Below are 12,026 nucleotides of genomic sequence, written 5' to 3' on the forward strand. Positions count from 1 at the left end.
CAATGTACAACACGGACATCATCATCATCATCATTACATGAGTCATTCCTGATGATGTGACCCAAGTATTTCATTTTTGTTACAACAGTAAATAACAGTTAAATTAAAAAAGCGAGGAAACTTATCTTCTGGTCCTCCTTTGTTCTGGAACAACACACTGTTTGGGATTAAATTTAATATCATACTGCATTCCATAATTTGGACAAACTGTCAATAATTCCTGTAGACCAGCTACTATATGGCGCCGTAACAATTAAATCATCAGCAGACATCAGATGATTAAGAAGCCTGTCCACCAGCACATGAAAGAACAGGAGGCAATAATCCACTTTGTCTGACCCCATTGGTAGCAAGGAAAGAGGTAGATAATGTCTGTCTGTCTGTCTGTCTGTCTATGAGAAGTAATTTCTGAGGCTCTGGTTAAAGTTGTTAGTTAAAAGTTAGGGTTAGGCATTAACTGGTTATGGTTAAGGTTAGGGATAAGCAGTCTTGTATAGTACCTTAAAGGGATACTTGAGTAAAAGTACAAGTATCTCACCAGAAAATGACTTTGGTAGAAGTTGAAGTCACTTTTTTGTATCATATTACTTAAGTAAAAATCTTAAAGCATAAAACATGTATTGTGCTTAAGTATAAAAAGTAATTTTCTGATATAAAATGTACTTAAGTTTTAGAAGTGAAAGTAAAAGTATTAAAAAAAAGGGTTGAGCCATGGTAGCTCAGTGGTAGGGTGAGTTGTAGGTTCAATTCCTGGCTCTGCTGGTCTATGTGTGTCCTTGAGCAAGACACTCAACCCCATTTTGCAGTGTAAGGATGGCTGAATGACAAAACTATAGTGTGAAAAGCTCTATATAAATACAGACCATAATACCAACTCTTCTTCTGATTTTATTTGGTAGTAACGAGTAACAAAGATAGTTAAAGGAAATGTAGTGGACTAAAAGTAAAAGTTGCTAATGGAGATAATTGCATTTCTCTCCCTCTCTCTCTCTCTCTCTCTCACTCTCTCTCTGTACGTGTGTACCATTTTAACCTATAAATCATAAATCATTCATCACAGTTTATATAAATGTCACAATAAAGTGGACTTTTTTGCGCTCAGCTGTTTTTCTATGATTGGCTGATTGTGGTCCAATCAGCGGCTGCTCCTCTCCGGACCCTTTCGTGCGTCCTCTGTGAGATTTACCGCACACACTCACACACGCACACGCAGCGGATCACGGTGAGTGTTAAACCAACCTTGTCTTTCTGCTCAATGACCAACGCATTATCTAATTATTCAGTTTCAGAGACTTAATTGGTTAAATTACGGACACCAAAGTCGACCTGTGGCTCCAGAGTTCGCTGAGTAATAACTGTGGCTTAAATACTTGCTTAGCTTCCAGGCTACACGGGCTGCTAATGTCAGCTAATAACTTAAGTATCTTTAACTCTTGTTAGGGTTTGTGGTTTAACCGTGAAGTAACCCGCGGCTTGTGTCTCATTTGACTTTTAGACGTGCAGCAGTTACCCACGTGTTATTCACACTTAAAGTTGTGTTACTTTCAACAAGTTTTAAGAAAGATTTGAGAGTTCAACCTTGCGCTAAGTGGCTAACTTTATTAGCTCCCGGTGGTCGCTTAGCAGTTACGTCAAATTTAAGTGGAGTTTAATGAGAGTCAAAGTGGAACTATAATGTTGGCTTTTCTCCGCCAAAGTCGACGGTAGTTCACTTTGTAGAATGTATATGTACAAGTGTCTCGTTATTGTAGCACTGCTGAATCCATGGTGTTTTACTTAGCACTTAGCATCGCTGCTAGCCGAATGCTAGTGTTAAAGTTGTCAAGCTTTATTCAGCAACTTTTTTACAGCCACCTGTCAGACTTTAGGTAAGGAAAATGTTAGGTTTATGTTTATATTTAGGTTGACTTGTACCTATTTGAATCGGGTGAGCAGACACCGCCTGTAGCGCTAACAAACTAATAACCACACCCTTCCTTTCGAAACCAAACTACGGGCAAAGTTGTCACGAAAATAAGCTGCTCTTTATTTCGTGTACCAGGAAGCGAACGATGCGCATTTCTTCACATTTACAGCCACATTTATGTAAGATGGACCACTGTAAACTTTTATTTATGTTTTTAGTATGCGTGTGTGTATTAGAAGTATGTTTGTCTTCCTGCTAAATTATAACTCCTCCCTTTCCTTTTCAATGGACATTTGCTGTTGACTTGATCTGAAGAGTTCCACTCGCCCAGTTATTAAAAATACGAAATACCAGTAAATTATTATTTAAAGTTTTAGGCTGTCACGTTTCACGACGTTTAACCCTTTTGTGTCAAAAGGAAACCAGGTCTTTCAAAAAGTGATGTCAAACTGTTATGTTTATGCAACATGTGACACAGGTTAAACATTTTTTTATTTTGACAGATATGCTGTGATTTGTTATGCTATTCAGTTAAATTTTATTTGTATTGTGCTAAATCACAGTATACAGTGCCTCCAGGCATGGTGCACCGAAAGGCTGAAACCTTTTACAATATTATAGAGAGAAGAGAAACTCAAAATTCACACTATGAGCAGGCACTAAGCATCACAGAACGGAAGGAAGAATGTAAAAAAAAAACAACCAAAAACTTCACTTTAGTATTCAAGTGCAGGAGCATTAACACAACAACACACACGCACAAAATATATAAAATATCAACTATCTTCTAATGCAAGGAAGTAAAACTCAAAGATATTAATGTTTTTCAATGTGTTTGTTAAAAATCTGTGTAGAATGTATATCAATCAAAATTTACTCATCTTGTGCATACCTTAATCCTAAGAAGATCATAATGGTTACTGGTGTGCATTAATCTAAACCGGTCCGATTTTATGCAAAGAGTTGACCTTAATGTTTAATTGGTTAGGTTTAGGACCAGAGTCCTGTCTGAAGAGTTTGTTGGAGCCGTGTTTCCTGGCTCCCGGTCAAACCCACAGCACCTGCCCGCTGACAAACAGTGGACCTGAGGATCTGCTGGACCTCCTCTCCTCCCCAGATGTAGAGGGAGTTGTCATCTGCAGCAGTCTTGTACACAGTAGGTAAAGCTCTTTTTGTTTCTCAGATTTTGTGCTTGACAAACTTTAGAGATTTGCAAACAGGTGGCAGGTTTAAAATTATATTTTACATCTTCATAAATGTTTCATTAAGTGTAGCGCTTTCATCAGCAAGATCAAAGAATGTTCCTACGTGAGCGTTTTGAATTTCGGCTCATATCTTATCAGTGGATGCTTGGCTTTCTTATCCGACACCCACGTTAATTTACATCTTAAACACTATACGATTTGCCTTTGCATGCATTTTCAGGCTTATAAATACATCAGGCACACGTCTGCGTCACCCTCCCCCCCCCCGAGGCGTGCCCCCCTTGCACTGGTAATGATTTCATTGCAGTGGTGGAGCATGCACCCTCTGATCTCCTGTTTGTATGGTGTGCTTGAGTAGAGAAGGGTCATTACAGTGGCTCTTTGTAAAGTGCCTCGTGTGCCTGTCTCACACTGTGGGTTTCTGGTGGTGCTTCATACGTCGTCGTTAGAATTGCAAATGCCAGTCGAGTGTGACAGAGTGGTTTTTGTATTGTTTGGCTCAGCGTTTGACAAAGGTCCCACAGATGTAGGTCTGATTAGTTGATTCAAAGAGGTTTTAAATGGGATTTTACTGTGCGTCTCCCCCTCTTTGACATTTGTACATCAAATGAAATTTACATTTGCATATCAGAACGCCATTTAAAACAAAGCTCCTCCAATGCACCGCTTTAAAAATTCTCACCACGTCTTCCATTGTACATATTTGAACAGTATTGTCATATGAATTTTGGCTTACCCACACAGCTCATTTGTACTGCATGCTGTTGAGAATCATCTCATATTTCACATCCCAATTCAAGATTCAAGATTTTGTCTTTGTCTAACATAGTTTTCTCATAATAGTTTATACAATGATCATTTCTATTGAGAGGTGAGCGATAGTTGCTTCCCAGCATTTGTTGGTGCACGTATCTTGAGCATCCACAAGTCAACGAAACACATGTGTTTCCTGAGATTAATTATGATTTTATAATATAGAAAATCAACACCTCTAATCTCCTAATGATCCAGGTCTCCCCCCCTTCACTTCAAACACTTTTATGACATTTTCTTGGCAATGTACGCTCTTTAAATTGTCAGGCTGATGAAGATGATGATTGGTCATTCTCCATGGCCTTTCTACTCTGTATTGTTTACGTCTGCATCTGCTGCAACATGAATATGTCAGTTATTTTGTTACACAAGTGACTAAATGACTTCTGCAGTTGGGTGCATGGAAAAAGTTGTATATCAGTATAAGAACTTGTGATATATCGCATATTGGCAAAAAGTGCAATACCCTGCATCCCTAATGTTAAGTGTCATTCCAAGTCTTCCTACCATCCATGAACTTTAATATCCGATTCTTTTAGCAGATGGGACAAGAGCCCCCATTTTCCCACTTTTTTGTTGCTCTAGTCTAATTCTTTGTTTAAGCTGGGGAGTGAGAATTGTACACATGCGCAGAAGGCCCAGTCCAGCTTCAGTCTGACTCTGGTCCAACTGAACGGATACATGCATAAATGATTCACCTCCCAAACACATTGTCTAGGTGTGTTAGTCCAACTTTGGAAAGCTAAGTTTGTTCCTTTTCAATTTATTTTTAAAAGTCCAGTTTTAGTCAGATTGTGATAATTATTATAATTTTTTTCTAATGTCATGTAAACTGGCTGTCCTGACAGACTGAGTTGAAGAGTCAGACTATAGTTTTACTTCTCATTGTTTTCTTTTCTTTTCTATTTTTTTTAAGAGGCTACGCCCCTATCATCATGACAGCTAAAGTCCCATGGTAGTGGGTGGGAAATGGAGCTAATTTTTTTGGCAGTGATGTGACATTTTAATCTGTTGATGTCAGCGGTGATTTTTTTTCATGGTTGTTGTAGCTACTGTAGTGTAGTATACAGGGTGTTCAGTCTGACAACAATTTATAGGTTCACTACTTCCACTGGACATTGTTTATAATTCTGTGTCCTGCTGTCAACTGTGTCTAAACTGAATTTTCACTAATCTTTTCTTTTGAACACCTGAATTCAAATAGAAAATACAATGCATTATGAATGATTGTTACAGTAATAACTGATAACTAATACATTTCCTTGTCACAAGGTACAAAGTTTATATTCAGCTGACTCTGTCTCACTTTGTTGTCCTTCCTCTTTGCTATCACAGACCTCTGTGCTGTCCAGTGAACTTGGCCACCATGCGTGAGTACAAGCTTGTGGTGCTGGGATCAGGAGGTGTGGGAAAGTCAGCACTGGTGAGTGTGTGAGTGCAGCAGCACCAACCTGAGTCAAACATCTGCTCTTTTTAATGAAAGGATATTATGAGAATAAATTGTTAGGTACAAATGAGAAGGGTCAATAAAAAGGTCACAGAAATGTCAATACTTGTATACCTTGTAAGATTGTGTACCTTGTAGATTTGTGGTGTATGACTGAAAAAAACATTTTCAAAGTTGCATTTTGTGTGGTATTAAATAGTCTTACACTTACTGATTTTTTCAAAACCCCATTATAGGGTAGCAATGTTTCACTGTTAAAAAAGTTTGTAAGAACTCAGCCTCAGGGTTTCTGGAGCAATTCACTTATGTCTTTTTTCTGGCCGTTTTCTTCAGATATCTGATCATACTTATTCAATTGTGTGCACATTTGTCTTCGTTTTGTAATTCTTTGTTCAACCATAACACCCCCAAGGCTCTGTAGATATATAATTTATCAAATAAATTATTTTGTGTGGCTCACATTACCACAGGCAATAAAAATGTGAGGGAAGAATAATTCTGAGATTGGAGTTTTGGGATGAGGGTGATTCTTTTTAAGAAATGAATTGCACATGAATCAAATTTAGGTCCTTCCTCTGTTTTTAGTGTCTCCGAGCATCAGTATACAGTACATGTTTACAAATATGCCATTTGTTAAACACTGTCTTGAAGTTTCCTTCCTTTGTCAATTTTAGACAGTCCAATTTGTGCAAGGGATTTTTGTTGAGAAGTATGACCCCACAATAGAAGACTCCTACAGGAAGGTAAACGCTTTCAAATCTCTTCATTGATTTTGGCATTTTAAATTCTCCATTTGTCTTACAGAAATGCACTTCATGTTTTTCTCCCAACAGCAAGTTGAGGTCGATGGGCAGCAATGTATGTTAGAAATCCTGGACACGGCTGGAACAGTAAGTGGAGTCATACACAGGTCTGTGATGAAGGTCGTGTGAGGTACAATGCAAACAAACTTCTGATTGGTCCGGTTCCTCCGTTATCGTTGTGTAGGAGCAGTTCACAGCTATGAGGGACCTGTACATGAAGAATGGCCAAGGTTTTGCTCTGGTGTACTCCATTACAGCGCAGTCAACATTTAATGACCTACAGGACCTCCGGGAACAGATCCTGAGAGTAAAGGACACAGAGGACGTGAGTGTTGCACTGTTAAAAACATTTTGACCTTAAGAAATCTAATGAATCTTTAACCTTTCATTAAATACTCGCTTGTGAATATATTAAAGGTGGATGAGCTTCTATGTAGTGATTGTTAGTGAAGAGAGGAAATATGACACATGCATCAGGATAGTATCACATTTAAATACCACTGTCTTGATTGTCTGGTTTTTGAATCACTCAGGTACTTTTTTAAATAATGACTTTCACTATCATTGAGCAACAAAAACATGTTTCCACAACATTGCTAAGGATGTATCACTCCTTACAAAATCAATTGTTTTATATGGTTTCTATTAATTTGCTAGAGTTTGTAACAGCTTAAGCTGGGGGGGACACTAAAAGATTTCTTTGCCCAATTTTACCCACCTTTCACAGTTGGCCAGAGTCTGCACCGGTCAGCACTAGTTGGGGACAATCGGCATGGCTAGTTGACACAGAAATCTGTTAGTGTGTGAGGATTACAGACCCGACCTCAGTCACAGTCAAACATGTTTAAATTATTTGAGCCGACTCTGCACGCAATCAGGTAGTGAGTACTGATTACCGACCCAACTGCAAACACATATTGCCAACAGACCAGACAATGAAAAAGAGTGTGTGGGACACAAGTCATGGTGTTAGAAGACAACAGGAAGTAGCAGGAATATCAAAATTGAGAGTTTGCACAGGAGTTTGTCCGTTCAGTTACACATCATATAACGTGTGATCCCTCGTCTGTCAGTCAGTCACCAAAAAAATATCTGCTGAAACCAGTCAGTTGTCTTTTCAAAATCGGTAACAACATTGAAAGTTGTGTAGTGTGCCCCAGCTTTAAACTGCTAACCTATCTCCATGTGTCTCTACATCTTTGAAGTTGAGAGCAAATTTTAGAATTGGTTGGAAGATTTTATTGATCCTTTAAAGCTCATTCTTCACTTGCACCTTATCACATCTTGTATATTGTGATTGGATACCTGGATACCCTCACTACTTGAGCGTTTTGTTATTGTGGGAAAATGTGCAGCCTTGGTGGAGGTTTCCATTCTCTGAGTGCCTTTTCTAGTTATTAGTAGTAGTAGGGGGAATGATGATGACAAAGATATGTGTTTTAAATTGAACATTAGTACTAAAATAGCTATTCTTTTGCACCACTAAGCGCTGCAGTGCTGTAAGACACTCCCTCTGTGTGGAGTTTTTCCTTCAGTGATAAGTCTTTGGTGATACCCTGTGTAATCTGCCTCTCAGGCTCATCACTGCCTCATTAGAGTCAGCTCTGTTGGAGAGAGGGCAGAGTGAAGGGGAGGAAGGAACTGTGAGACATGGTGGAAATGTCAGCGCTGCCGTTAGATGTTATCTGTCTCCCTCAGCCTCTAGATAAACAGAGTGAGGATAAACAACCTGCTGAGAGAGTGCTTTATTTATTTATAGCAAACTGGCGATTTGTCTGTGAGTCTCATATTAGCCTGTTAAATCGTCAACTAAAAGTTTTCACAACGCTCAAATCAGAAGAGCTGTAAATGCTCATTTGAGGTATGTGTCCTTCTGCCTGGGCCACTGTAATTGTCTTCTCACTTGTATCATTGAATAAACTCTAAACTCTCCACTGTTGATAGAATGTTAACCAGATCCAGTAGAGTGACACTCAAAGCACCCATTTTACATTCTTTATGTTAGGTAAGGTTCGTGTTCTCACATGAAAGTGCACTTCATTGTCAGGCTCCTGAAGACTTCTGTGACCTTCTCCCTCTGTAATGTTGTCTTTGGTTTTCTTACTCTGGCGTTCTGGTTGTCTCATGCACTAGACTGACATTAAATGATGAGTGTACCTTTTTAAAGTTTGGGCTTCAACCAGTTGAAATCTTTGTCATTAGAGATTTGGTCTCCAGCCTCTGTAGAAGAACAAACTGGTGACCTATATATTAATCTTTCTCTGAGATGTATAGTGTTGGTTGTGTTTCTTTTGGGATCCTTGTTTGCCTGTGATTATTGTCTGTTTTTATTGTCTTTGACTTTTAGCTTTTGAGTGATGTTCTTATTGTTGTGTCTCTTTATTGCCTTTGTTTTTTTATATAGATGTTATAGTAAAGAAAGGTGCTACAACATAAAACATTAATTATAGAGCAGCAGTAGCACTGGGTTGAAAAGGCAAAACAAAATCTTGTACTACATCTTGGTTTTGGCTGTGTAGCTGCTGAGTGTCAAGATTTATCATTTTGTACAAGTCAGAATGTGTCACATTTTATTCTCAAATCAGGTTCCCATGATTCTGGTGGGAAACAAGTGTGACCTGGAGGGAGAGCGTGTAGTCGGCAAGGAGCAGGGTCAGAATCTGGCCCGACAGTGGAACAACTGTGCCTTTTTAGAGACTTCAGCTAAATCAAAGATCAACGTTAATGAGGTAAGTTTCTGTATTACATAAGGAAGCTAATGTATTTATTTAACGTGTTCCTCTGTAGGATGTGGTTGGGCCTTTATATGAAGATCAAATTATTATACTGTACATGAAAAGTTTAATTAAAGGCTGTTTGTATATAATAGTTATTACTAGCATGAATTGTATAGTAATGAAGTTTAAGAGTTGAACATGGCTCAAAATGTTGTGGCTCTGTATAACACATTCCCTAACTCGCTTTGTTTTCTAATGAGTGCTGCGGATCTTTAATATTTCCCGTATGATGCTCTACTTTCATTTTCCTGAGGAAGTGGCTAAAATGATTTTAGTTATGTTATTGATGAAACCACTGTACTTTCCTCTTTAGATTTTCTATGATCTGGTGCGACAGATCAACAGAAAAACGCCGATGGAAAAGAAGAAGATAAAAAAGACGGGTTGCACTCTTCTCTAAAATGCCACCCCACATTTCTCAATGCCAGGTAAGTGGGTGTTTGAAAAAAAAAAAGAGAGAAAAAAAGCAAGGACAGTGGTTGAGTTGCTTAGCTGCAACAAAAGAGGCACCAATTTCACAATTCCAAATCACTAAGCCGTTAAGAACATAATAAAGTACTAAAGCTACTGATATGGCTACAGAACATTATGCTCATAAGTTGGAAACTTCAAGAACATTTAAGAAGTGTCAAATGACAATGTTTCCTCTGCCCTGGAAAGCCAGCCGGATAAGTTATGGCAGTTTTCAAGTCCCTAAAACATGATATGTGAATTTTTGTTGCAAAGCCAACTTTGGTATCAACAAATGTTTACATAACAATCCAGCAAAGGCATTCAGTAGTATCTATCTGCAGACTGCAAGAGAGGAACTAAAATTTGCATTTGAAAATGGTGGTCCTTGTAGAACTGATATCAATATAAAAGGCTCGTTCTGGGCTAATGAAAAACAACAATTCACACAACAGGTGTGCCACATTAACAGCCTTGGAAGTGAGAATGTAAATGTATTGATTTCTTTTTTTCTTTTTTGTACCTACAGAAACTTGTAACAGTTAAAGTGTTTCCCAATGGATTGAGCCAGAATCCAAGTCCTCTCCAGAACATTTGAAAAAGCCTGACATGGATACACTCACAAAATGGCAGGAGACGGCACATACTGTCAAGATGTTCTTGACAGAAATCTGACTCCCTTTTTTTTTGTCAGTCTATTGATGACTCTGTTTTTGTCTCTTTTTTTTCCCTCCCTTCCTTTTCTTCTCCAATGTGTCTTTCTTTTGGCGACCAGGGGTTTAATCCATATATTGGGACTAAAAAAATGTTTTTATTAAATGTAACAACAGTCTTTGGCATATTGTGACAATTCATTTGCAGAAGAAACATGTGAAATGTTGGCCATGGCACACATTTCTGCACTACCTGTTAACGCAGATGCATCATTGTCCAGAAGTTACTCGTTCCTTACTTACAAGGATGTGTGCTGATAAATTAACATCTTTCCTAAGTGACTTTGTTTTTATATTGAGAGCTGCAAGCCTTCCATATTTCCCATAATATATACTACTTCAATTTTTGCATAAGAAAGCTAAGAAAATTAGTGTTTTTATAGACCGATGGGGGAAGTGGTGCATTCTAATGTCTTTTTGAGGCTGAAAATATATTGTACTAAACCAACTCTAATATTGCTTCTTGTTACTCTGTCACAGATGATTTTCCAGCTTTTATGAATGATTAAATTTTAGTACATTTTCAATACTTTTTGCTCCTGTTTTTTTTCTTGTTGAAAGTGTCTTGCATGTTTTTATTTTTATAATAATGATTTTCTGTGTGGTATCAAGTGGTGTTTTCTCCTCAGTGGAGCAAAAACTGAAGCAGCTAATGTTCTGGTAAAGTTCCCGTCTTGCTGTTGTAGAGGTCGCGCAGAGGGAAAAAAAGATCAATAACTCCGTAGAGAGCTAAAAGCATAACCAGATTCTTTTTTCTTTTCTTTTTCCAGTCGGCAGAAACAACAGAGATTTAGCAGAGAAGTTGGATCAGCTGATCTGCTGCAGAAAAGGAGGAACTGAGACTCCAGACTCAGATGCACACGCACACACAGGAAGTGAAGTGAAGGCAGTTTAAAAGCAGAATAGAAAATTATCAGATGTGAGCGAGGAAAGAGCTTACTCAGCTTCTCCACATCAGCACTGAGACAAAAGACCTCATTAATGCTGTGTGATAAGATTAACAAAGTTTGATTTTGAGTTTGTCACTGTAAAATGTAGTATATGAGCATTCCACTGCACATTTAATATCTACAGACATATATATTTAATTTGTATGTCAACCTGTTGTTTCCATTAATTAATTAATTATTAACTAATTCTCCCAGTCATTGAGTTTTAAAAAACAAAAACTTTTAAAATATTTTTTAAAGAGTTTTGTATGTGTGCTTCAAGGTGGAGGGAATGCCATTTTTTTCTTCAATTCACTTTCATTTCTGATTAATCTAAATGTTAAGTGTCCCTTAGTAGTTGCCTGCCTGACTTTCCCTAATCCACCCTTAATTTAGTCTGCATCTGGGACACTGTTTTTAGGACATTTCTGTTGAAGGTAGATGGATGAAAACAGATGGTGTTAATCATCCTTTGTGGCTTGTGGACTCTTGGCAGCATTCACTTGGATCCCTTCCTTGACCCTTCCATTTTATCTTGTGACCCTTTAATCATGGTTGCCTTCACAGCAGCAGTGGAGAAATGACACACAGAATTTTTCTTATCAGGAAATATCCTAATAACAATGTATAGTTATTGCACAAACGTAAGCTAAACATAATCAATATTGTGCTGAAAATAAAGGTTTTGTGTGTGGGAAATGCATAAATTTAAACTTTATATCATAGTACTCCCCAAACAGTTATTTTAACAAATGATCATAGACTCTTAATACTGATACAAAACCAGCTATAAAATTCACAACAAAAATATTGAACAAAAGTCACACAGCAAAGGCAGGTCAGTGTGATGTAAAGGGTCTGAGTGGCTCTGCTGTGCAGTTACACAGTAACATCAGTTAACTTGGAGAATAAATTAATAAAAAACTAACTAACTAACTAACTTAAAATTCAGCAGGTAACAAACAATTAAAGTCACTTGAGAT

At 37.9% G+C, this 12,026-nt stretch overlaps 1 protein-coding gene across 2 annotated transcripts; it reads left to right on the forward strand.

Annotated features, from left to right (window-relative positions):
* Positions 1-1,159: 1,159 nt before the first annotated feature.
* LOC122776902 (ras-related protein Rap-1A) lies at positions 1,160-10,643 on the forward strand. Of its 2 annotated transcripts, none has more exons than XM_044037680.1 (9): positions 1,160-1,222; positions 2,895-3,066; positions 5,260-5,347; positions 6,046-6,114; positions 6,205-6,261; positions 6,359-6,499; positions 8,760-8,903; positions 9,265-9,379; positions 9,931-10,643. In XM_044037680.1, exons 3-8 carry the CDS (start codon positions 5,291-5,293, stop codon positions 9,349-9,351), a joined length of 555 nt encoding a protein of 184 aa, XP_043893615.1. In that variant the 5' UTR covers positions 1,160-1,222; positions 2,895-3,066; positions 5,260-5,290; the 3' UTR covers positions 9,352-9,379; positions 9,931-10,643. The 2 variants fall into 2 exon arrangements, with proteins under 2 accessions (XP_043893615.1, XP_043893617.1); XM_044037682.1 differs by having other exon boundaries at positions 2,895-3,062.
* Positions 10,644-12,026: the final 1,383 nt, after the last annotated feature.

The sequence above is a fragment of the Solea senegalensis genome, linkage group LG11 (genome assembly GCF_019176455.1).
Source record: "Solea senegalensis isolate Sse05_10M linkage group LG11, IFAPA_SoseM_1, whole genome shotgun sequence".
NCBI lineage: Eukaryota > Metazoa > Chordata > Actinopteri > Pleuronectiformes > Soleidae > Solea > Solea senegalensis.